This window comes from Vipera berus (assembly GCF_964194415.1).
Source record: "Vipera berus genome assembly, chromosome: 2".
Lineage (NCBI taxonomy): Eukaryota > Metazoa > Chordata > Lepidosauria > Squamata > Viperidae > Vipera > Vipera berus.
Genome location: NC_138203.1, coordinates 104,000,360 through 104,023,578, shown reverse-complemented (window position 1 = coordinate 104,023,578; position 23,219 = coordinate 104,000,360). Strand labels below are relative to the sequence as shown.

General features: G+C 41.1%; 1 protein-coding gene across 1 annotated transcript; it reads left to right on the top strand.

Moving 5' to 3' along the window:
• The first annotated feature begins 1,215 nt into the window (after positions 1–1,215).
• On the top strand, positions 1,216–20,346 carry TMEM139 (transmembrane protein 139). The gene is made up of 3 exons (XM_081316938.1): positions 1,216–1,450; positions 15,656–15,967; positions 18,229–20,346. Exons 2-3 carry the CDS (start codon positions 15,720–15,722, stop codon positions 18,641–18,643), a joined length of 663 nt encoding a protein of 220 aa, XP_081173064.1. The 5' UTR covers positions 1,216–1,450; positions 15,656–15,719; the 3' UTR covers positions 18,644–20,346.
• The last annotated feature ends 2,873 nt before the right edge of the window (positions 20,347–23,219 follow it).

The following is a 23,219-nucleotide window of genomic DNA, read 5'->3' as shown; positions in this document are numbered from 1 at the left end:
CACCTCTCCAATCCAAGGCAACTATGTTAAAATGCTGTGATAATTAATTAGAAGCTTACTTTTCAGAATAACAATGGCTCACAACCAATATCTCCATTGCTACACAGTATGTATCACTGTGTTCCATGTTATGTTGTGGTATAAATGACCTTAGAGGATTAGTGGGACAACTGGCATGTAAAAGAATGGAGAACGTTCTGGGAAGTGTTCCAGAAGGGGTCTTTTCAGAAGTTTTTCTAGAGAATAGAAGGAAAGGAGGGGAGAAATATTTTCTTGCAAGATTCTTTTAATGAAAATTTATATAGAGCTAGTACTCATGGCAGTATATCTTGTCCAGAGTACTTTACTAAACTAATATATTTTGTTTTGTATTGTTTTGAAATGTTGTAAGCTGCCTAGAATTGCTATTGTGAGGGCTGGATGTCATATAAATTGAAGATTGAAGAAATGAGCAAATAATGGAAAGTGTAGAATAAAAGGACAATAAATGTTTAAAAATAACCAACTAACGTTTAGAATTTTGTCATGGATGAGGAGGAACTGATTTGGGTCGTTTGTTAAATCATCGGTTCCTAAAGATAAAACATTTAGACACCTCTGAATTATGGTGTGATGTTTCTTTCTTAATGGAAGTCTTTCAGACAAACAGGGCTGAGGAGTCACTGCTGAAAGCTTAGTTCCTCTGTTTGAGCAAGACTTCTGAGAAACTTCAGACTCTTGTTGATGTTTTTACCAAATAGTTGTAACTTTACAGAATTGTTGAATATCTGCCCTTTCACTTTTTTCTAAACTTGTAATCATTAGGTGGGTACTCTTAATTACAGACACCTCCCTTGCCTGGGAAGCTATTTGGGCTGTCACCAGTTCAACAGTACAAAATCTGTGGATAAAACCAGCACCTGGCAAGCAATCGGAGTAGCTACGATCCAGTGTGTGTATCTTTATAGCACTCATAAACAGTTTAATGAAGAACAGGCTATGGAGTTAAAGGCTAGGCCAAAGCCTCACCCTGGGGAGGGAGGTGTGTCTGAAGCCTTTTTCCAGAAGAATGAGAGATTAACCCAGATAGGGGAAGGAGGGTAAGAGGCAAACTATATACATATTCCCTCCCTTTCTCCCTCCCTTTACACCGCCCTTTTCCTTCACTAGCTTCCTGATCATCTGAGTAGCTTAGCCTGAAAGGCAGCAAAAAAAAGTGAAGAACATATATTGAAGCTGAAAGAAGGCAGCTTTATTTGGGAGGGGAAAAAATCTAACAAAGCTGAAGAGTGAGAGTTTGCAATTATGTCTTCTCTCTGACTTTCTGAAACAGTGGTGAAGACAGGAAGTGTGAGAAGTTGTTGGAGTTGCTTCAGCCAGAGACAGTGGCAAAGAGTTACTACAGCTAGCTGGAGATGACAGCAGGAGGCAAGAACACATGGCTGGATCTGCCATAGGATTCCCAGGCCTGGTAAGTATCCATAACCTATTGCATCTTTGGCAAAGGGGACTGTACAGAGATGAAGATTGAGTGTATAAATGAATTGAGTATGAGTTTCCTCACAATATGTACTGTATCTGTGTGAACACACACACATAAATGAATGGTACTGTATGGAGAGTGGTTGACAAGCATAAAAGCAGATCAGAATATGTCCCAAAGGTGCTTTTGAAAAGGCAACTGGACTTTCTTGGGGTTTCCCCCCCAAAAAAAAATGTTTCGCTTATCATCCAAGAAGCTTCTTCAGTTCTGAGATCAAAGTATCTTCTCCACAAATTTTACTGATGTGCTGACAGTGCAGTCCTATTTATGTTTCTTTGGAATTTACTATGTTCACGAGTCTTAATCCCTGATACTTTAGTTTGAGATGACATTAGAGATATAACAAAATATTGTAAAAATCTTAATCAGGAGAATTGCAACTGCAATTTGAAACTTGTAAATATCACTTGTTATATATAGATATATAACATTCAGCTACATTAACATTGGTATCGCCCTAGTCTGCTTTCATAACTCATAACATTTCCTAAGTGTTTAAAAAGACATTACAAAATTTACATCATGAGAATCTGAGCTGTCATTTACTCAAAAGTGGTAAGGTTGGCATTACTCACAATGGAGAAATGGTTGGTGAAGACTAAATTAACCTTTTTGATTAGAGAAAAAATTGTATCAACACTTATGGCTGAAAAGAAACCCCTTGTAATTTTTTTTGCATGAAACAGAAAAATGCAGTTTTGATTTGTAGTTTTGATGATTTGAAAAAAAGATGGGTAACAGAAAACAATTAGCTTTTTTTGTAGTCAGGAAATAAGAGAATTTTGTAATAGTATTTATGTTTGCAGCAAAGAAAATCAAAAGCTGCCTTTTCTTTTCTTTTTGCATGTTTTATTTTTTCCTTCCTTTCTTTATGGCTGTTATTCTTTGTTAGTTTGTTAGTTTTTATGTTCTTTGTAAAATATTTATATAAATATTTATATACATATGTATTCTGAACTGTCAGTGACAGTATTGAATTTGAAATGCAGTGCATTATAAGGATCAAGGAATAACAAAGTGAAATCTTTCTGCATGAATGAAAATAATGGTTTCATTAATTTTAGGACTGAGCAAGAAATAAATACAAACTTTTAATTTTAGTAATTACACTTCAATCTATAGATCAGAGAAGTTCTCAGACCCTGTGTGATACAGTAGGTGTCCACTAAGGCTTTATGAAGGCAAAATGAAGATCGAAATCCAGAATCAGTTTTGATATTCCCACTTTGCCAAAACAAGTCTGATCAAAGACTTTTTTTAATAGTGACTCCTCTCCAAGTTGCTTATAAACTCCTGACATGGTGGTTTCATTCAGCAGATTGAGAACTGCTGGCACATGCTTTGCAGATTGATGCCAACATTCATGACACACCTTTTAAAAAAAGATGAAGTATAAAGTGTAGTTATATCTTTCTCTGTTCAAGATTTCAAAAGGTGTATATTTATATTAACCTTTGTTATTATAATCTCCAGCAGTATTACTACAGTGGCCTCAACTGTTCCCCTCCAAATTCCAGTCCCTAACTAACAATGATTCCTGTTCACCTATTTATTCATCGAAATTGAGAACAACTTTGTGAGTCAGGTTAGGCCAAGAAATTGTGAGACTAGACATAGGCCATTGTGAGTTTTAATGGGCAAGAAGAGAGTTATGCCAGATACCACATAATCCTACTCATCATACACATCTTTGCTTTCATGAAAAATTTACCGTATTTTGGAAAGCTGTATGTTTCATACCACCCATGACCACATTTTATTCTAGACAGCCATAGCCTAAGACAAGGAACCTGAAGGCATTCAGAAGTCCTTTGCAGGAGTGTCCATAGTAGGTATGTCCAACCTGTGTCCTGCAGGCCACATGCAGCCCTAGACAGCTAGTAATGCAGCCCCAAGGATCATAAACTAATAATGTATTTATATACATTGATTAGGGACGTGGTGGCTCAGTGGGTTAGGACACTGAGCTTGTTGATCAGGAGGTCAGCAGTTTGGCGGGTCGAATCCCGAGTGCTGCGTAACAGAGTGAGCGCCTGTTACTTGTCCCAGCTTCTGCCAACCTAGCAGTTTGAAAGCATGTAAAAATGCAAGTAGAAAAATAGGGACCACTACGGTGGGAAGGTAACAGCGTTCCGTGCGCCTTTGGCGTCTAGTCATGTTGGCCACATGACCATGGAGACGTCCTCGGACAAGTGCTGGCTCTTCAGCTTTGAAACGGAGAAAAGCACTGGCCCCTAGAGTCGGAAACGACTAGCATGCATGTACGGGGGAACCTTTACCTTTTACCTTTATACACTGATTATATTTTAAATGTGGCCCAAGATCATTTGTCTTCACTCAATGTGGCCCAGGCAAGTCAAAAGGTTTATACTTTCAGGAAACAAGTGAGTTTAAAATATTTTTTTCAGAAGTCTTAGTTACTGTGTATATAAATTAGCTGCTCCGTTCTATGATATTTAGAATTGTGACAAAGTTTAATATTTGGAACTGTGTGTGCATGTGAATGGCATGCATACTTCTGCCTTGTTATATGTACAATATTGTGCTTCTTGTGTGAATGGAAGTAAAGACTACAATAATTCAGGGGCAACTCATTTGTTCAAGTAATTATGCAACTCCTACCATCTCTCCCCTTTCTACTCCCAGTTTCTGACTACTTTCTTTCTTTTTTTCCTCCCTCCCTTTCTAATTTGGGGTTTCATAAGCACCTTCTGACTCCGAAGAGTGGAATTTTCCTGCCCTTTTGCTGTCAGCAGGTGTGAGTTTAGGCATACAGGGCAATCTCTATGTGTGATTTAAGCCCCAAGAAATGTGACTCTAGCAATAAAGCTGCTATCATTGCAAATGGGAGAATAAGAGCAGAACGTCCGTCAACTGGAATTTCCTTCAGGCCAAAAAAGGACAACATTCAACTGGCACCGAATGCCTTGAGAATATTTTCCTTCAGACACTTTTTGTTTTAAAGACTATGCCCCTAACAGGCAGTAGAGGGCTTACTTGCTCCATTCACGATAAAGCTTGGCTTTGGTATCTCCATAACTCAGATCAATATTAGGCTATTTCACTTCTAAGGCAAAAAGGCAGTTACTTCAGACCAGGTAGGCTTCTAAGCATTTCATCTACAGAAGTCATTCTTAATCCCGTGGCAGATTGCAGTAGGTGATGGTATTAATTTTTGGTGTGTGTTTTGATGTGTTCTTGGAGCTGATTCTTGCTTGCAGTCCTCATCCTGCCCAGACAATTCTCATCTCTTCCAATTCATTGCTCCAAGATTTGTTCGTTTTATCTTCAGCCTTGTGTTGTCCTTGTATTAAATAAAAATACCCTGCCCCCGCCCCCTTAAACTGATTTTATCCTACTCAGATTCAAGGCAAGCAAAATGTGTGACATCTGTTATCCTGAGTTGTGGACATAAGAAGAGGTGTGTTCAGTGTGTATTTGGCATGGCCATTAGCCAACACATCCTGAATCCACTTCTCTCCTGGTGTTTGCACTCCCCATTTGTTTCTTCTTATGCTACCATCTCTCTTTATGTTTAAAGCCAGTTTCTCTCCAGGCTTCCAACAAGGGAGGTGTGCTGAGATCAGATCCTCAGTATTTAATCTGAGCAAGAAAAGGGGGATATTTATTCAGCACCAGGATAGCACTATGCTTAGAAGCAGTATTTTTATTTTCGGGTGTGGGATAGTCACTTTTTTCTCCCAGTAGGATTCTGAAAATCACGAGGGACCTCAAACGGTGCCTTTGTTGGTCATTGGCTGGTTTTACTCACCTTGCACAGCAGCTAGTCAGCTTTAGTTAACCCTATTTAGAGGACATAGTTCATTGCACAATCATAGCAGAATGTGCCTTCTTCTTCTTTGCGATTATTTCTATTCTAATGTTTCTCTGTTCAAAATTTCATATTTTAACTTGGGAGATGTATAGATGGGATGTGACAGGAGGGGCAGGCCAGGCTAGAAAAGAATCCCCCCAACCAGGCCCACCCCATTCATGCTGCAGTGCCCTGGTTGGTGCTGATTTTTCCCACTGCCTGGTGATTTTCTGAAGGAGGATAGCAACTTAACCAGAGAAGACTAACCACTGATTATAATGACTGACATATGTGCAAATCCCTATGACACAACTTGACAGTGGCATAGGACGGATGCCAAAGAGACAAAGTAGGAATTGGTGATAGGCACAGCAAAGTTAATGATGGCATTGTGTTTTGTGCCAACACAAGGAATGAATAGCATGCAATAGTAGGGAAAGGCCCACAGTTATTTAGGTATCACTGAGTCTTGTTTGCCTCTGAGTAACTGTTTGAGCAAAAGTTTGCTAGCTTGCCTTGTCTTTAATAAAAGTCATAGCTTTTCTAAGACATTCCAGTAAACTCTTGGATTCTATTCATCCATCCAATTGGTCATTTTCCTCTCCCATTTCCCTCAACCTTGCCAAGCACCTGAATTGGCTGCTGGCCTGAGTCCACAGCTTCTGGGGAATACATGACCTTGAGAAGCACCACCTTGTCTCCCTCCCACCTTGTCACTGAAACCACCATGAAGTGGACTAGCAGCTCTTTGCTCCAAATGCTGGTGGTGACTTCGTGCTACTTACATTTAAGCACCAGAGGACCAGGCACTGAGAAGCACTAGGACTTTGGGTAGATGTTTGGGAAGGATTGTGGTGAGTGTTTTTTTCAGACTGGATATATCCAATTGGGGGGATACCTATTTTCTCTCTGGGTGTGAGATACGTAGTAGAGGCAACAATATCCTTCTCAAGTAATGCCAGTCTGCAGTTGTTAGTGTGGGATGTTATAGTATGTTGATTGATGTGATGGATTATAGATCTGAAGTTCCACTCTGTGCATGAGTAGAAGTGAATTAAGGTTTCTGAGAAGCTAGTTGGTTAGAGAGTAGATGGTTGCATCATATTTGAAACTAGGGGAAAGCTTCCAGGTTTGGGGAGGATTGGTTCAATCGGGGGAGGGGTGGGAAAGGCGGTTGCCACTTGCTGGTGATAGGCAGAGAGAGATATGGCAGGAGATGGGCAGCTCAGGGAAAGTGTACTCAAGTTTCTTGTACCAATTCTGCCTTCTAGACCCCTGGCTCAACTCCAGCGCTAGTCACTGATTTCTTAGGGGTCCTTAATGCCATCTTGCTCTGTAATAAACCATTCCTTCATTCTGGATCTTATTATGGATGACAGAGCCAACATAGCATGTCTTACCAAGGCTTGGATAGGCATCTTTGTGTATATTTCCGACTTTGAATTATTTGAGGCATTTGTCATGTAATATTACTTAGATTATTCCTTAGTGGACTCCAGTTTGACACAGCTACCTATCTGAGAAAAGTTTGTGCTTGTTCATCTCAAGGATGAACCCTACCCCTAATCCTAACCCATCAGACTTCAGACTTTGGCACAGTAACAGGAGCCATAATCAGAGGGTGGGCATGAGTGGGACTTCCCAATCCAAGAATAGGCAGAGTTGGTGGGCAAGATGAATTTGTGCAAAAGCCTGAGTCACAGCTGCCACCCGCTCTTCATATAGGAATTGTGAATCCTACGTGCATGTGTCAAGCAAGTAATTTTTCTTTCTATGCTGGGACCATCAGTCTTTGCAGCTCTGGTCCAGTTACACTGCCTGGCTGAGGAATTTTGGGAATTGAAGTCCAGAAGTCATAAAAGGGCCAGGTTTGAAGACCCCTGCTGTAATGGAATGTGGGAATGATCACAGAAGGAAGAGCGGCAGTCTAGACAGTGATCTGAGAAACAAAATCTGAGTCTGAAGGAGGAGTGGAGGAGGAGGAAGCATCTCAGCCCTCCCTAGTTTTTGACACAGTAAAAGTAAGGAAGGGGGGGGGAGGGACTTTCAGACTTGCAAGATTCTGTTACTGAATTCTTACAGTAATGGTAGCATTAGTATTTATGATTGGTGCTTCTTGTGTGGACTGCCTCTAGTGGCAAGGCAACTTCAGTATATTTTTTATTGCAACTCTCTTTTTCGGTGTGTGTGTGTGTGTGTGTGTGTGTGTGTGTGTGTGTGTGTGTATAACATGATATATGAAGCAGCTTTTTCTTAGTCTCATTTTTGTAGCGGTTATTCTATATTTTCTTCTTCATTCACAAACTCTTTCACTTCATCATTCCACCAGGCAATCGTTTTCTTTTCCCATTAGTGAAAAGATACACACTTCTGTGGCATTTTATAACTGTAAAATAATTGTTTTCAATTTGTTCCAAGGAGCCATATCCTCTGTCCATATAGCCAGTTTCCATTCTTTCTCTGCCTTCCAATTCTCTTTCAGTATTTTTTATTCTAACTTCTGTTCCTTGTTTCTTTTTTCCAACAAGAAACCATTCTTGACATCACCAGTGTAAAGACAGTGTGGGAAGTCCCCCCCCCAGAAGGAAATATTAAAGAGGCAGAAAAGCATGCCCAGTTTTTCTTAACATTCCCAAGTCTCCCTCTCCAAATTCTCCCAAAAAGAAACCAGATCTGTAGAAATGCAGATGTAGACCATTCAGGAAGGTTGAAGCTAGACCAGGGGTAGGCAACCTTGGCTCTTTTATGACTCATGGACTTCAACTCCCAGAAATCCTGAGCCAGCATAGCATAGCTGGCTCAGGATTTCTGGGAGTTGAAGTCCATGAGTCATAAAAGAGCCAAGGTTGCCTACCCAAGCTAGACAGTTAAGAAGACAAAGACACCTAAAATCTACATACCCCACCCAAACTCTAAGACAGGATATAATAGGATTAACCCACAGATGCCAAAGGGACACAGGTCAAAGTACATGACACAGGAAATGCAAAGTCTCAAACAGGAACAGGAAACAACCTCAAGAGCCCCAGGGGGTATAAAATCCCACTCCCTGCATGTGCTCACTCTCTTTTCTTCCAGAGCCATCTTCCTGTCTGGCTCTCCTCTTCAATAAACTGAAACCTTCTTTCTAAAGCAGTTGCCATGTTATTCGCAGCTTGGACTGAACCATGATGAAGACTTTTCCTTCAACAACAGGATGTTGCCTGTTTCACATCCAAAACCTTTCACCACTCATATATTCTTCAATGGTTCTCTTTTTTTTCATTGTAGTTAAATCAATCATATTTTTAGATTCATTTTGTGTAACGTGTACATATTCGAAACAACTACTGTAAACCTTTCCTGAATAAATACTCACCAAACCTTCCTCATTCTTTCTGGGTCACTGAATGGGTGGGCCACTTCTGTATTTTCTCAACTTGTTCCCAAACATCCATTTATGTGAATCAACAAAATAATTTTCCTCCTCCCCCAATTGTATTTAATTTTAATAATGAAGATAAAGTAGCACACTTGTGTTGGCCCTTCCAGGTAGGGCAGATCAAAACACAAGACACTACAGGCATTCCAGAAATGCTACTTTACTATTGTAGGTTATAACAACAGAAACTTGAAAACCTACCACATTTTCCTCTGTCCCTTTTTATACTAAACAACATTAAGGTAGGGTTATTTTGAGTTTCTTTCTCATGCTTCCTTCAATCTCTTGTCCAAGTACCTTCTTAACAGCTTGTTCATGCCTTCCCAAAGGTCAGTTTTTAATTCTTTATAACTTGAATCTATGAAAATGGAAGCTTATATAGAATAAGGATATGGTATGTATCCTATGTAAGGATCAGATAGAGCAACAATTAGATTAAAATGTTGTGGTTACTTTGATGTTAGATCAATGCTTTTCTACATTATTAAAGAGAGTAATGGGATTTATTAATTGCCTTTGTCCAGTTGTAAGAAACTACTGAGCAACTATTTCATATTTAGCTGTATTGAAAATACAATAGAAATAGGTAACCACACAGTTCTGGACTTTAAAAATGCTTCAACTCCTTTTCCCTAAGTAGAGTTCTTGCATACTTCCATTATGGTCATCTTCCTTGCACTTTACACACACACATTGCATAACCTCTAAGGTTGTAATAAAAAGATTGTAGGAATGTTCTATCATCTCTGATGCGAATTTGATTATTATCTTTCAACATTTTGGAGGGATGTCTTTAACAAAATGACACTTATAAACAAGGACTAGGTTCTTACCATGTTTAGACCTTCTAGGTTTAGACCTTCTGTATTTGATAGAAGGAGTAAAATGTTATGAAACAAGAGTGTTATTGTCTAACTGCAGTAAAGTTAATCATTTCTCACCAGTGGAAATATTCGGATAATCTCTTACTCAAAAACTGGTTTGATAAGACTTGGTCAATAGATCTGCTTGAGAATGTCTTTGATGAAATTTATTTGTGTGTGTGCGTGTGTGTGTGTGTGTAAGAGAGAGAGAGAGAGAGAGAGAGAGAGAGAGAGAGAGAGAGAGAGAGAGAGAGAGAGAGAGAGAGAGAGAGAGAGAGAATCTAGCCTCTAGCCCCCTCCCCTTGGTTTCTCCCCCCCCCCATTGTTTCCTTGAGTCTTCTGAGAGAAGGATGGTGGTGGATGGAACAAATTGCTTGCAATGTAGAGAGGTTTTGGTCTGCTTGTAACTCGTTTAGCCCCATCGGTCCTTGAGTCTTCTGAGAGAAGGATGGTGGTGGATGGAACAAATTGCTTGCAATGTAGAGAGGTTTTGGTCTGCTTGTAACTCGTTTAGCCCCATCGGGACGAGTGATAAATTGATGGCAGAGAGGGGTGAAACTGCTTATAGCCCGCTGTTTGTTTGTGTCTGTGTGTCTGTGTGTCTGTCTGTCTGTCTGTCTGTCTGTCTGTCTCTCTCTCTCTCTGTGTGTGTGTGTGTGTGTGTGTGAGAGAGAGAGAGAGAGAGAGAGAATCTAGCCTCTAGCCCCCTACCCTTGGTTTCTCCCCCCCCCCCCGCATTGTTTCCTTGAGTCTTCTGAGAGAAGGATGGTGGTGGATGGAACAAATTGCTTGCAATGTAGAGAGGTTTTGGTCTGCTTGTAACTCGTTTAGCCCCATCGGGACGAGTGATAAATTGATGGCAGAGAGGGGTGAAACTGCTTATAGCCCGCTGTTTGTTTGTGTCTGTGTGTCTGTGTGTCTGTCTGTCTGTCTGTCTGTCTGTCTGTCTCTCTCTCTCTCTCTGTGTGTGTGTGTGTGTGTGAGAGAGAGAGAGAGAGAGAGAGAGAATCTAGCCTCTAGCCCCCTACCCTTGGTTTCTCCCCCCCCCCCGCATTGTTTCCTTGAGTCTTCTGAGAGAAGGATGGTGGTGGATGGAACAAATTGCTTGCAATGTAGAGAGGTTTTGGTCTGCTTGTAACTCGTTTAGCCCCCATCAGGATGAGTGATAAATTGATGGCAGAGAGGGGTGAAACTGCTTATAGCCCGCTGTTTGTTTGTGTCTGTGTGTCTGTCTGTCTGTCTCTCTCTTTCTCTCTCTCTCTCTCTCTCTCTCTCTCTCTGTGTGAGAGAGAGAGGGAGAGGGAGAGGGAGAGAGAGAGAGAGAGAGAAAACATTATTTTATTGGGACTATCAGGATTGTATCTGTTTTATACAAGATGAAATGAATAATCCTTTAGGATATGGAAAATTTAAAGGGCCTATTTAATGTAGGAATGACTTGTATAATACTATTTTTTAGAATAAAAAATGCTTTATGCCATAAAGATAAGGGAGTCAAGCTATTCTCCAAAGCACCTGAAGGCAGGACAAGAAGCAATGGATGGAAACTAATCAAGGAGAGAAGCAACCTAGAACTAAGGAGAAACTTTCTGACAGTAGGAACAATTAACCAGTGGAACAACCTGCCTCCAGAAGTTGTGAATGCTCCAACACTGGACATTTTTAAGAAGAGATTAGACAACCATTTATCAGAAATGGTATAGGGTTTTCTGCCAGAGCAGGGAGTTGGACTAGAGCAGGGCTTTCAACCTTTTCACCCATTGTACCACTTTTAGGATATGGCAACATCCGAGTACCACCAGTCGCCTAGCAAGGTGTCAAAAACTTGATGACCAAAAAAAAAAAAAAGGAAAAAAGTTGATGAAGTACAGGTAGTCCTCGACTTACAACAGTTTGCTTAGTGACTGTTCGAAGTTACAATGGCACTTAAAAAAGGGCCCCGAAGCCACAGCCGAGCAAGACACCTGCCTGTCAGCCCGGCGGCGCTCTTTCTCCTGTCCGAGGTTTTCATTGTTGTGAACATTTCTGTTGAGGCTTGGCAGGTGGGGTGGGGGTGTGTGTTTGGTTATTATCCCCCCCCATCTGCTGGTTTTGGTCACTTCACATGGCCCTGGGACCCTGTGACCATCATAAATATGAATCAGTTGCCAAGCATCTGAATGTAAATCACAAGACCCTGGAGATGCTGCAACATTCCAGCTGATTGGCGCTTCTTCTGGGCTCAGAACCACTGGGATCAGTGCCGAGCTCCAGCTGGAGCCTGGCATTGATCCTAGCACTTCCGCTGAGCCCTGACAGCCCTGCAGCTCCAGCTGCCTCTCGCTTAGGTTTGTGCGGTGCTGCCACCGGTTCAGCTCATTCCCCTCCCCTGCTACCACTTTTCAAGGATGGCCGCGTACCACCTGCCAGGTGCCAATGTACCACAAGTGGTACCCGTACCACTGGTTGAAAAGCCCTGGACTAGAAGGCCTCCAAGGTCCCTTCCAATTCTGTTATTCTGTTGTTATTCAGTTATAGGTATTAAATTCCAAAGTGCAATCTTCCATATGCCATATAATGACAAGATGAGCCCAATAAATGTTGAAATCTGTTGCCCAGGTGTTATATATCAACACCTTTTTTAATTTTAATTTTTTTTATTAAGGCACCAGGTTAGAAAGCAGGGGACTGTCACTTCTAGTCCTGCCTTACCGATGAAAGCGGACTAGATGATTTTATGGCAGTCACTCTCTCAGCCCAACTCACCTCACAGGGTTGTTGTTGTGGGGAGAATAGGAGGAGGGAAATACGTTGGATATGTTTGCCTCCATGAATTATTTGTAAAAATAATAAGAGCAGGATATAAATAATATAATAAAATAAAATAAAATAGGTTACCAAGCTATTCATTTTTATCCTCAAACAATCTGAGTAAACATTCATCATCACTTAGTCTATTCCAGTCTACATTCTGAAACAAATCATGCTACAATTATTTTTCTTGCATACATGACTAAATCCTTCACAAAAAGAATCCTTGGCAACCTTTTGACTCAGCAGGCATTGAATAAGGTTCTTTCTGAGTCAGAGTCTTTCTTCATCCTCCACAGTCTCCTGATTCATGTAATTCATCTCCTAGTGGGATGCTCAGATGGATTGTTTCTATTTTCATTTTGGCTAAAATCATACTTTTCTTGACTTCGTGTTATGCACTTTCCTTTTCCCTGAGCAATCACTCTTTCCAGGTGAGAACTTTAGGTTAATCAAACTCAGAGTGTCAGTGAATACAAGAAACTTTTATTCTGTTACATTTTATTACATTTTGTCCTTGCTATAAGAAGAAAAACCTCTTTTCTCTTGTTTTGCTTTTTCCTTTCACTGCTGGGCTAATTATATTTCTATACTTACTCATGGCCAACTTAGGTTTTAGCAAAGAACAAGCCTGCCTTCTATTTTTTTCCTCCTCCTCCTCCTCCTCCTCCTCCTCCTCCTCCTCCTCCTCCTCCCTTTACCCTTGAGTCCACCTCCCTGCTTTTCTGTTGTTATTCTAAAAAATCCTTGACATTATTGCATCCTTCCCCTACTACAGCGATGGCGAACCTTTTAGAGATCGAGTGCCAAAACCGCAACCCAAAACCCATTTATTTATTGCAAAGTGCCAGGGCTGCATCAGCATTGTGGTGCCCTTGGGGGGGGGGCAGGGAAGCATCTCTGAGTGCTGCAAAAACCAGGGGTGCAAAAATGGGCCACCGTGCTGCAAGGTGCAAAAATGGCCGCCGCCACACCACGGGGTGCAGATACAAGGCGCTGCACCATGCAAGAACAGGGCAGGGCTAGTTAGTATCACGCAGGCGCTAGCCCCGGCCCATTTGCAGCCCCTCCCTTTTCTTCCAATCCACCAATCGACAATGCTTGGTGACCTCTGCTCTACCACCTCTACTCGAGTTTGCTAATCGGCCGCTTCACCTCCTTTGTGCTGGATGGGGCTCCTGCTCCGGGCAGTGGTGACAGCCTGATGGACCTGCTGCTGACGGCGGTGGCACGCGTGCCAACAGAGAGGGCTCTGAGTGCCGCCTCTGGCACGCGTGCCATAGGTTCGCCACCACTGCCCTACTACTTAGAAAAGATTACCTCTCCCAGGTAGAGCTCAGTAACCATTGACCTTTACCTGAATAAATGCATTGTTGAATTTCTTCCTATTTACAGTATACTAGGTAGGGCTTGTTAAGTGCTTATAAATGAGAAGTACTGTGAATGGTCCTGCCTAGCACCCTCCTTAACTGCTGCTAATAGCTCAGTATCCTGACCGTTAAAGCCCATCAAGATGACCCCTCTCCCATTGTTTTATAATAATCCTCTTTACGGTTTGCACTGTTCTATTGACTGAATCTTCTTTGTATATAAAAGAAATGTACAGGTAGTCCTTGACCTAATATAGGAATTAGCCTGGAATTTTGGCTGTAAGTAGTCGTGTTCATTAAGTGACTGCCTTACTCGATGACCACAATCTGAGTTCTCCCTTTTGTGATCATTAAGAGACTGCCCAGGGATGCTTCAGGGGAGGCCTTGAGAGGCCTGGTGCCCACCAGCATGCTAAAGTTTGCCATGGGCTGGGAGGCATCAGCCAGCTACGCCCAATGGCGCACAGACCCTATCGCTGCCTCACCACGCCCTGGTCCATTTACCTTTCTGTTTCCTTGTTTCATCCTGCATGGGGCCCCTATTCTCGTGATTGTATGGAAGGCTCCTTCTTCAAATCGTGCAGTTTGGATAAAAGACCTTCCCAACAATCATGAGACCAACAGCATTTGCTCGTGTTTTCTCCTCCAGAGAGGAAGACACTAGTGAAACCAGCATTCTGAAAGGCTCTGAGCCTCAGGCTTTCAAAATGCCAGCTTTGCTACAATTTTCAATAGATTTGAAATCTGCTCTTCCAGCGCACAATCTCAGGTCAACCCCAAAATGTGGCCCTGTGACCTGGGGGAGGGCAGGACAACATTTTTCAATGCCTAGAAGTGCTTTATGGCCAGTTATGACTATGGAAAGTAGTAAAACAACTGGTCATAAGTCAAGGACTAACTGTATTTAAAATTTTATCAATATATTTTAAAGAAGACAAGGGTGTAACATGGTAAGAGAAACAAGGATACGTTGAATTCCTCCTAATTCCAAAATTTTAAAACACAGTATCATTGCCTTTTGTCCTGCCTGCATGTACTAGCAGTTGATCATTGGAACAGACTAGAATGAAGAGTGATATATGAAGTTTCAAATTGAATAATCATAATCAAATGCAAAACTTTGATGATAAAGGTAGACCTCCAAAATTGGATATGTTTAGATTAATTATGAAATGCATTGAGTCATGCATATCACTCTGTTTTGGTGGATGCCATTTCAACTGTTGGAGACTGAGATTAATGAGATTACCATTTTTTTCAGAAATATGGTAGTTAGGTTCAAGAGATTTCATGGCCTAGCAAACATTACTTGAATCTATGGGTCTCATCAATCTGCCATATAGGTATCTTTGACTTACGACTGGTTGCTTAACAACCATTCAAAGGTATGATGGAATTCCAAAACATTACTTAAAGTTACTGTCTTCGAAGTTATGACTACCACTCAGTTCTCATAGTCATCGCATTTTGGGTGCTTGGCAAACAGCTCCCATATACAATTGGTGGCAACATCCCACAGTGATGCCTTTTGTGATGCTTTTGGGTTTTTTTTCTGGCAAAAAACGCACTTTGAATAACCTGGAATTGGACTTACAACCATGTGATTTGCTTAACGACCACATGGTTCTCTTAACAGCTATTGTAAAAACGGTTGTAAAATTGAATCCGGTCATGTGGTCATATGATTGTAACACGACCAAAATTCTGGGCTCATAAATCAAGGACCACCTGTATGCTTCTATAGCACTTTGCTGTACATATTATATGTTCTTCACATCATCAGGTGCTAGGCACATTCATTTTATTGAATATTTTCTCTCCTATGGATAAACAGGCATGTGTTACTTTGTGCACTCTGTTCCCTCTCTTTCACAGGCATCCATACTACCAGCTAGTCTGCTACTTTCGGTCAACAACTGTTACTCCCATTTGTGTTGTCATGTTGTCAGAGTCACACTGGAGGAGTCTCCGTCATACCTTGCTGGTGCTCTTCTCAGCCACCCTTCTCATTGGCATAACCATGCTGGCCATCTCCTCTGAAATCAATCCCATTGGAGTTTTCTTTCTTGTGGCAGGGGGCTTGTGTTTGGTTGGCTACCTCATTAGTGTGGCAGTTGAACAATGCCTGAAGCATCAGAATGCAGAAGAGGAGACTCAGGCAGCCCCAGGAAGACAAAATCACGATGGGTAAGACCATGTAATTGTGCCAATTCCCACATATCTTAATCACAGGAAATAAGCATCCATTTCTGACAGCAGTTTAAGGGAAAGTGGCTGAGACCAAGGAGTTTTCTAGTTTAGCATCCTAATTCCAGTGATGACTGCTCAAGAGTTTTGGGAAATCTATAAGCAAGACATGAAGATAGTAACCCTTCACTGTTGCCTATCTGTGGCTTCTAGAACTCACACTATTAGACCAACAATTGCAGAGCAGAATGTTGCCAGATTGAAAACAATGTTTCTTCATATACCCACTGAGGGCAGACATGCACATGTGCATTTATTCATTCATTCTGTAATAAAATCACTCAAGGCATCTAGCCTTTGATGCTGCTAGAGTTTAATTCATATTACCACTCTCTGGCTTTCTCCAGATGGATTGAGAATGCAGTTCCTAGAATTCTAAGGCAACTTGATAAGAGAGCCGTCTGACAGGGAATTCTGTTCTGTAATCCCAACACATCTGAAGGCTGATCCATTGGATAAGATTGAACTTCAAGTAGTCCTCAACTTACAACAGTTTGTTTAGTGACTGTTCAAAATTGCAACGGCACTCAAAAAAAAATGTCTGTTGACTGTCGTTAGTTCCACTTATGACAGTTGCAGCATCCCTGTGGTCACATGATTAAAAGGTGGACGCTTGGCAACTGACTCATATTTATGACGATTGCAGTGTCCCGGGGTCATGTGATCACAACCTTCTGACAAGCAAAGTCAATGGAGGAAGCTGGAATCACTTAACCGTGTTATTAACTTAACAACCGCAGTGATTCACTTAACAACCGTGGCAAGAAAGGTTGTAAAATGGGGCACAGCTCTTTTGACCATTGATCAAAACATTATCTTTTTTAGTAACGTCCATCTGATGTGCTATGATAGTCTGGGGAAGCAGTGTGATAGCCAGAACTAGAGGTTTCTCAGTTGTAGCAGCTCAGTCAGGGAACTCTTCCAAGGGGAAGGCAAGTAGACCCCCTGGCTGTGTTTTAAATGACTATCCAGCAAAGTAGGTGTGCTTCAGATCCCTTTTATAGAAAACAATGTCACCTAGTGGAACTAGAAAGCACACTTTCTCTGTTACAGTGATTACTCTTTGAAACAGCAGTCTCTGAGATTTGGATGGTTCTGACTGTGTTGGCTTTCCATAAGGTTTGAAAACCCATTTTCCCCCCTGGGTTTAGGGCCAGAATGTGGGATATGCTCTTCTGTAATGATTTTGGATTAGACTAAGCTGTGACGTGGTCTCAGTTATGCTCCACTGCAGTGCATCTAAGCATTTTGTTCCTTATGCTTTTGTCCATATTTAAACCACTTAGTCACCATTCATGAGTTGGGTGGCCATACTCAATCATTCAATCAATCAGAGACATGTCGGTTAACCCAGGCATTTTTTTTAAAAAAATTCCATTTATATCCCGCCCTTCTCTGAAGACTCAGGGCGGCTTACAAGCTTAGCAGTAGCCTTCATTCTATGTATATGCCTGCTTATTAGGGCTTTCACACCCCCCCCAAGCGGCATTATTACAAAGTCAGCTTAATTGCCCCCAACAATCTGGGTCCTCATTTTACCTACCTCGGAAGGATGGAAGGCTGAGTCAACCTTGAGCCTGGTGGGATGCGAACCTGCACTAATTGCAGGCAGCTGGTGTTACTTAAGGAGGCATTAGCCCACTGCTCCACCAAGGCTCTTAGAACAACAATTTGTTCCATTACAGATTGCCTTTTAGGTTGCCCCATTTACTGTATTCCTTTTCTTTTTTTAAAAAGTGAAACTTGTTGTTTTTATTGCATTTAAAATGGTTGGTTTAATTATTTTCTTTTTCACTTAAGATTTTCTTGGGAACTGCTCTAGGCTTATCAGGGAGAGTTGTACTGAAATAAAATTAATAATAATTATAACCATTGCATTACATGCCCAGTAGTGCATGAAAGAGATGACAATCTACCGGAAGAATACTAGATTCTTGTCAGGGCTTATTTATTTCAGTGATAGTTCTGAAGTTGAAATGTATAGCATAATTTGCAGAAAAAGAGAATAATTTTGTATTCTTGCAGGGTAATAATTAAATGGGATATAGAATGCAATTATGGGGATTAAGTAAAAATTAAACCCACTTGGTTGAAATGATTTAGAATCCTGCTTGTGTCTCATTAAAAAAAATAGGTAACTGTTCCTCATGGAACTAGGAAGCAGTTATTTTGAACTTTCCTCCCTTTTTGTTTTAACGCAGAGACAATGCAACCTATGAAGCACCAACATATGAGGAAGTGGTGGCCACTGGCTACTTGTCAGATTCAGCGCCCACAATTTGGACCATCACATCTAGTCCTGGAACAACCCAAGTAGAACCCCCTCCGTATAGTGTGGTTATTGAGACTCCTCCCCATGGAGAGACTGTGGTAGAGACATTGAGTGTCTCAGTGGCACCAGGTGCACGGCGGGCCTCCGAAGCAGATCTGTACTCCAGGCTGCGCCTCCGACTAGTCCTACCCCCAAGACTAAAACGCTTTGTCTCAGATACTCATGAACTCAAAGGGACTGAAGAGCGTCTGGAACGCCTGGAGCCTCTCACCCCACCTCCTGCATATGAGAATGTGACTGGTGATGACGTCTTTGAAGGACACTTTCAACCTTCAAAACCTTGACTGAAAGGCTGGAGATTGATAAACAGTGCCAGTATTACCACATGACTTCTTCTGAGCCCATTATCAGCTGGCTGCTGTAGCCTGTATTACATTTGCAACAAAAGTTGGTTTGCGAGGGCTTGGCTCTCTTTGATGAAAAATGCATGCGTTATAGACATGCATGGTAAGGATTCCTTTGCTTCCTTTGGAGTTTCTTCCAGGGACTGGGGGAAAGGTAGCAAGGTTCTTAGACATTTCATCTGATGGTTGGACATTTCCAAAGTCATTCATATGCTCTTAGCATTGAACAATAGCTTAGGCTACCTAGGGAGAACAAAAGACAGGTTGTCATACCAGGAGGCAGATTGTAGGCACAGATTGTTAATCATCCTGCCTAGCTCATATAAACAGAAGTCGGGAGAGAAGGAAGAACAGGGCAGGGCAGAGAGCCAGTGAAATAAAGATTTTTTAAAAAGCAGGAAGTTGCCTTTAATTTTTTTAACTCAAGTTCCACTGATAAACTAGTCCAGATCCAGGAATTGCTTAAAAGATCTTCCTGGAAAGATTAAAATCAGCCCATACACTGGTGATGATTCATCTTAAAACTGGTTTACCTTATTTTCTGTGTCATACCTGTCATAATAAGTGTTAGCATTTGTATTTGTCTGTGTTTTTCAGTCAGGAGTAGGCAATTTATCCAAACATTTATTTCAACATTTTTCTAAATGGAAGCTAACCGTAACAATGAGCATCTTCCTTAAAGTCAAGTACGGGCAAGTAGGGACTCTGTAAGGCAGAGAATAGCGCCCTAAGAATACTATTGAAGTGTCCCCTTTCTCTTATTTATTGAAACTGGGCTTGCTTTATACGAATCACGATATGTACATGTGGAGTATTTCCTGTTATGATGATAATGAATACAGTATGGATCTCTGTCACAACCTTAGAATCTGTCAGGATGAAAATAAGCTTACTCGTCCCAGCTTCTGCCAACCTAGCAGTTCGAAAGCACGTAAAAATGCAAGTAGAAAAATAGGGACCACTCTGGTGGGAAGGTAACAGCATTCCGTGCGCCTTTGGCGTGTAGTCATGCTGGCCACATGACCACAGAGACGTCCTCGGACAAGCGCTGGCTCTTCGGCTTTGAAACGGAGATGAGCACCGGCCCCTAGAGTCGGAAACGACTAGCACGCATGTGCGGGGGAACCTTTACCTTTTTATACAACAGTTCATACAAGCTAGTGCAATATAGTTTCAAAATAATTTAATTAAAATTTTTCAGATCTGTCTTTGGTGAAGGGGGCTAGTAAATCAGATTTCACTAATTTTACCTGAAATAGACACAACATTGTATGTGGTAACTGCTCCAGGTAAAATAAAGATTTATGAAATAAAGCAAGCCTTGGTGGCAAATTTGAAATTCAAATAATACTAAGGCTGCCACTTTAAGATTTTTTAAAATAGAGAAATCTGAATAATTTCCAGGTATGTTCAAAAGATTCATGTCTGAAAATTATGCATCAGTTGCTAAAAGCAGTAGTAATGAGTAATATATGTTCTTTTTATGGCTGTCATATTGATTGTTAAGGTGCAGAAGGATGAATTTTAATATTTTTTTAAATATGCAAAATTGTAAAAACTGAGTATACAAAATATATTTAATAGCTTGCTAGATTTTAAAAGTGTAAATCCAGCACTGCAAAGAATGCTAAAACAAAATAAAATATTTGAATACAGAAAATCTATGGGCTGATCTCTTGCATCCAGAATAACAAGCAATGGAAGATATTAGCTGAGTAAGTCTTTTCCTTCCAAGCAATGCACTTTTAGGAATCCCTGGAAATAGACCAGCTATGCGATTCCTGTGTCTATTAGGCTGAGGGGTAGTCACAAAAGAATAGGGCGCTGGAAATGGAAAACAGAACTTTCTATTAAAAGATAGTTCTTTCAGGCACACTCATTCCTGGATAGAGGAAGAGGATTCAGCCCTAATCTTCTAGTTTGAATTAATTCTAGGGTGGACAATTGCCTATATTCATGAGTTTCATGTGCCCCACAGAACTCTCTTGGGTTCTTCTAACTGTTCTTCATGACAGTTATTTTGGGCAATCACACATTCTATATGTTGCCAAAATACAATGACTTTCAATAGAAGAGAATATATGTACCTCAAGGCTGAACTATGAAGTCCTGGGTGCTCTGAGCTTTCTTACTTCTGAGAACTTATTTGGGGACATTAGCAGAAAGGTGTTCCACCAAGCAGTTTTTATCAAGTGTTGTGAACATGACTAAGACTTCATTTATGCTGAAGGCATTTGGGTATATGAAGAATATAGTAGTGGCAATGTCCAAAACCCATTTGTCATTTAATAGAAACACAACAAACAGTTCAGCACCATATCTATACCATTTCTGAAGTGAGCATACAGCATACACTTTAAAAACTTTTGGACACAGAAGTATTGTATGTTTTTTTTTAAAAAATCTGCAATTACACTTCACTTGCAAGCTTCAATTGCCACAGCATTTTTTGCTTTTGGTCCAATTTTCAATCTGCAAGAATTTGAACACTGATTTTCTGTGTTGAAAGTCAATTTTTATTTCCCCCCAACCCAACCCAACCCAACCCAATGGAATGTTAGAAAGCTATTCTGTAAAATGGCTTGGGTGTCTAGTAAACAACGTGCACCTGAACATAGGTAAGGCAAAGGAGATGGTGCTAGACTTCCAGAAGAAAAGAGAGGAACCTGCCCCACTTTACATCGGGGTGGGGTGGGGGGCTGTGTGGAGAGAGTTTCCTCCTTTAAATTCCTGGGAGTCTACCTCTGTGAAGATCTTACCTGGAAAGTCAATACAACCCAGGTGGCCAGAAAGGCCCAACAGAGATTCCACTTCCTCAGGGTCTTGTGAAAGAACAGGGTAGAATGACCTTCTTTTACTGGTCTACTATAGAGAGCGTCCTCTCGCACTGTATTGTGGTTTGGTATGCTGGCCTGACAGTCACGGGTAGGAAGATATTACAGAGGGTGGTGAGCACAGCACAAAACATCGTGGGCTGTCCCCTGACACCACTGGATGACATCGCCAGGGCTCGCTGCCTTGGAAGTGTGAGGAAAATTCTCAGGGATGACTCACACCCTGGTCAGTACAGGAGTATAGCCAGCCATACCAACAGGCTGAAGAACAGCTTCTATCCATGGACTGTCAGGCTCTTGAATGGGAAATAACTTTATGTATCATTGACTTTCGAGGCTGGTGTGTTGTGCAATTAGCTCACATGGTGTAACAAGATGGTGGGTTTGTTGTCACTGTGAGTTGTGGGGGGGCACGAAGGGAGGCTCAGCCAATCTCAATGTATACATGGTTGTTCTTTGACAATAAAGATTTATTCATTCATTCATTCATTCATTCATTCATTCACATTCTGTAAAATGGCTTGGGAACTGAGAGTGGAATAACTCTCCAAAAACAGAATGGCTCCAAAATTTGGGAGGAGAAGCTGAGGGGAAAAAAATTGATAATAATGTATAGTGGCTAGGAGAGCCTTCACATAGCTTTGAATTGTGTGCCAGTTGTGGCCATTTCTAGATTGGGAGGCTCTGCTCACAGTCACTCACAAAGCTATAATTCAGCTATCCTTTTCTTGTATAAGTTGATTACCAGGGGTTTTTAGAGAAAAACATGATTTTCACAACTCATTAAAGTAATAACAAGTCTCATTCAGGTCAAGGTCAATTCTTGATTTCAAGTCCATGTAGTTTGCTTGACAAGGATATGAATATGGCTTGGGGTTGCATTCTTCACCAATGTTTACTGTCAAACCAATCTAATCCAAGGGCTTGGATTTTTTTTTTCTGGACATAGCCAAAGTTGGACTGATGCTGCCACCTGCTGACTGAATGGTTAAAAGGCTTCCTTATTTATCAGCATCATTTTTCTAGTACTGAATAAGTAAGGTAAAGTTTGATAGCTTTAATATAAATAAAGGTAGTCTTTGACTTACAACAGTTCATTTAGTGACAGTTCAAAGTTACAGTAACACTGAAAAATGTGACTTATGGCCCTTTTCCCCAGTTACAGTTTTGCAGGATCCTCATGATCATGTGATCAAAATTCAGCTGATTGGTAACTGGTTCATATTTATGACCATTTTTCTGTCCCAAGGTCACGTGATGACCTTTTTGTGACCTTCTGACAAGCAAAGTCAATGGGGAAGCCAGATTCACTTAACAATCGTGTTACTAACTCATCAACTGCAGCGATTCACTTAACAACTGTGGCAGGAAAAGTCATAAAATGGGGCAAAGCCCATTTAACAAATGTCTCACTTAACCACAGAAATGTTGGGCTCAATTGTGGTTGTAAGTCGAGGACTCCCGTAGAGCCAAAAATTATAGTTTATTTTACCCTAAACGATGAGTGAAAAGCTGTGCTTACTCAGCATGCTAAATTCTGGATAGTTGAATCATGTTTTACTGAGCAAAGGAATTGGCGCAGTTCCTGCAACACATTAAATCATAAATTGCTAGTTTACAACAATAGTAATGAAAATGATAAAACCAGCTGTCTGGAGAAGGGTTTAATGTTGGGAAAGGTG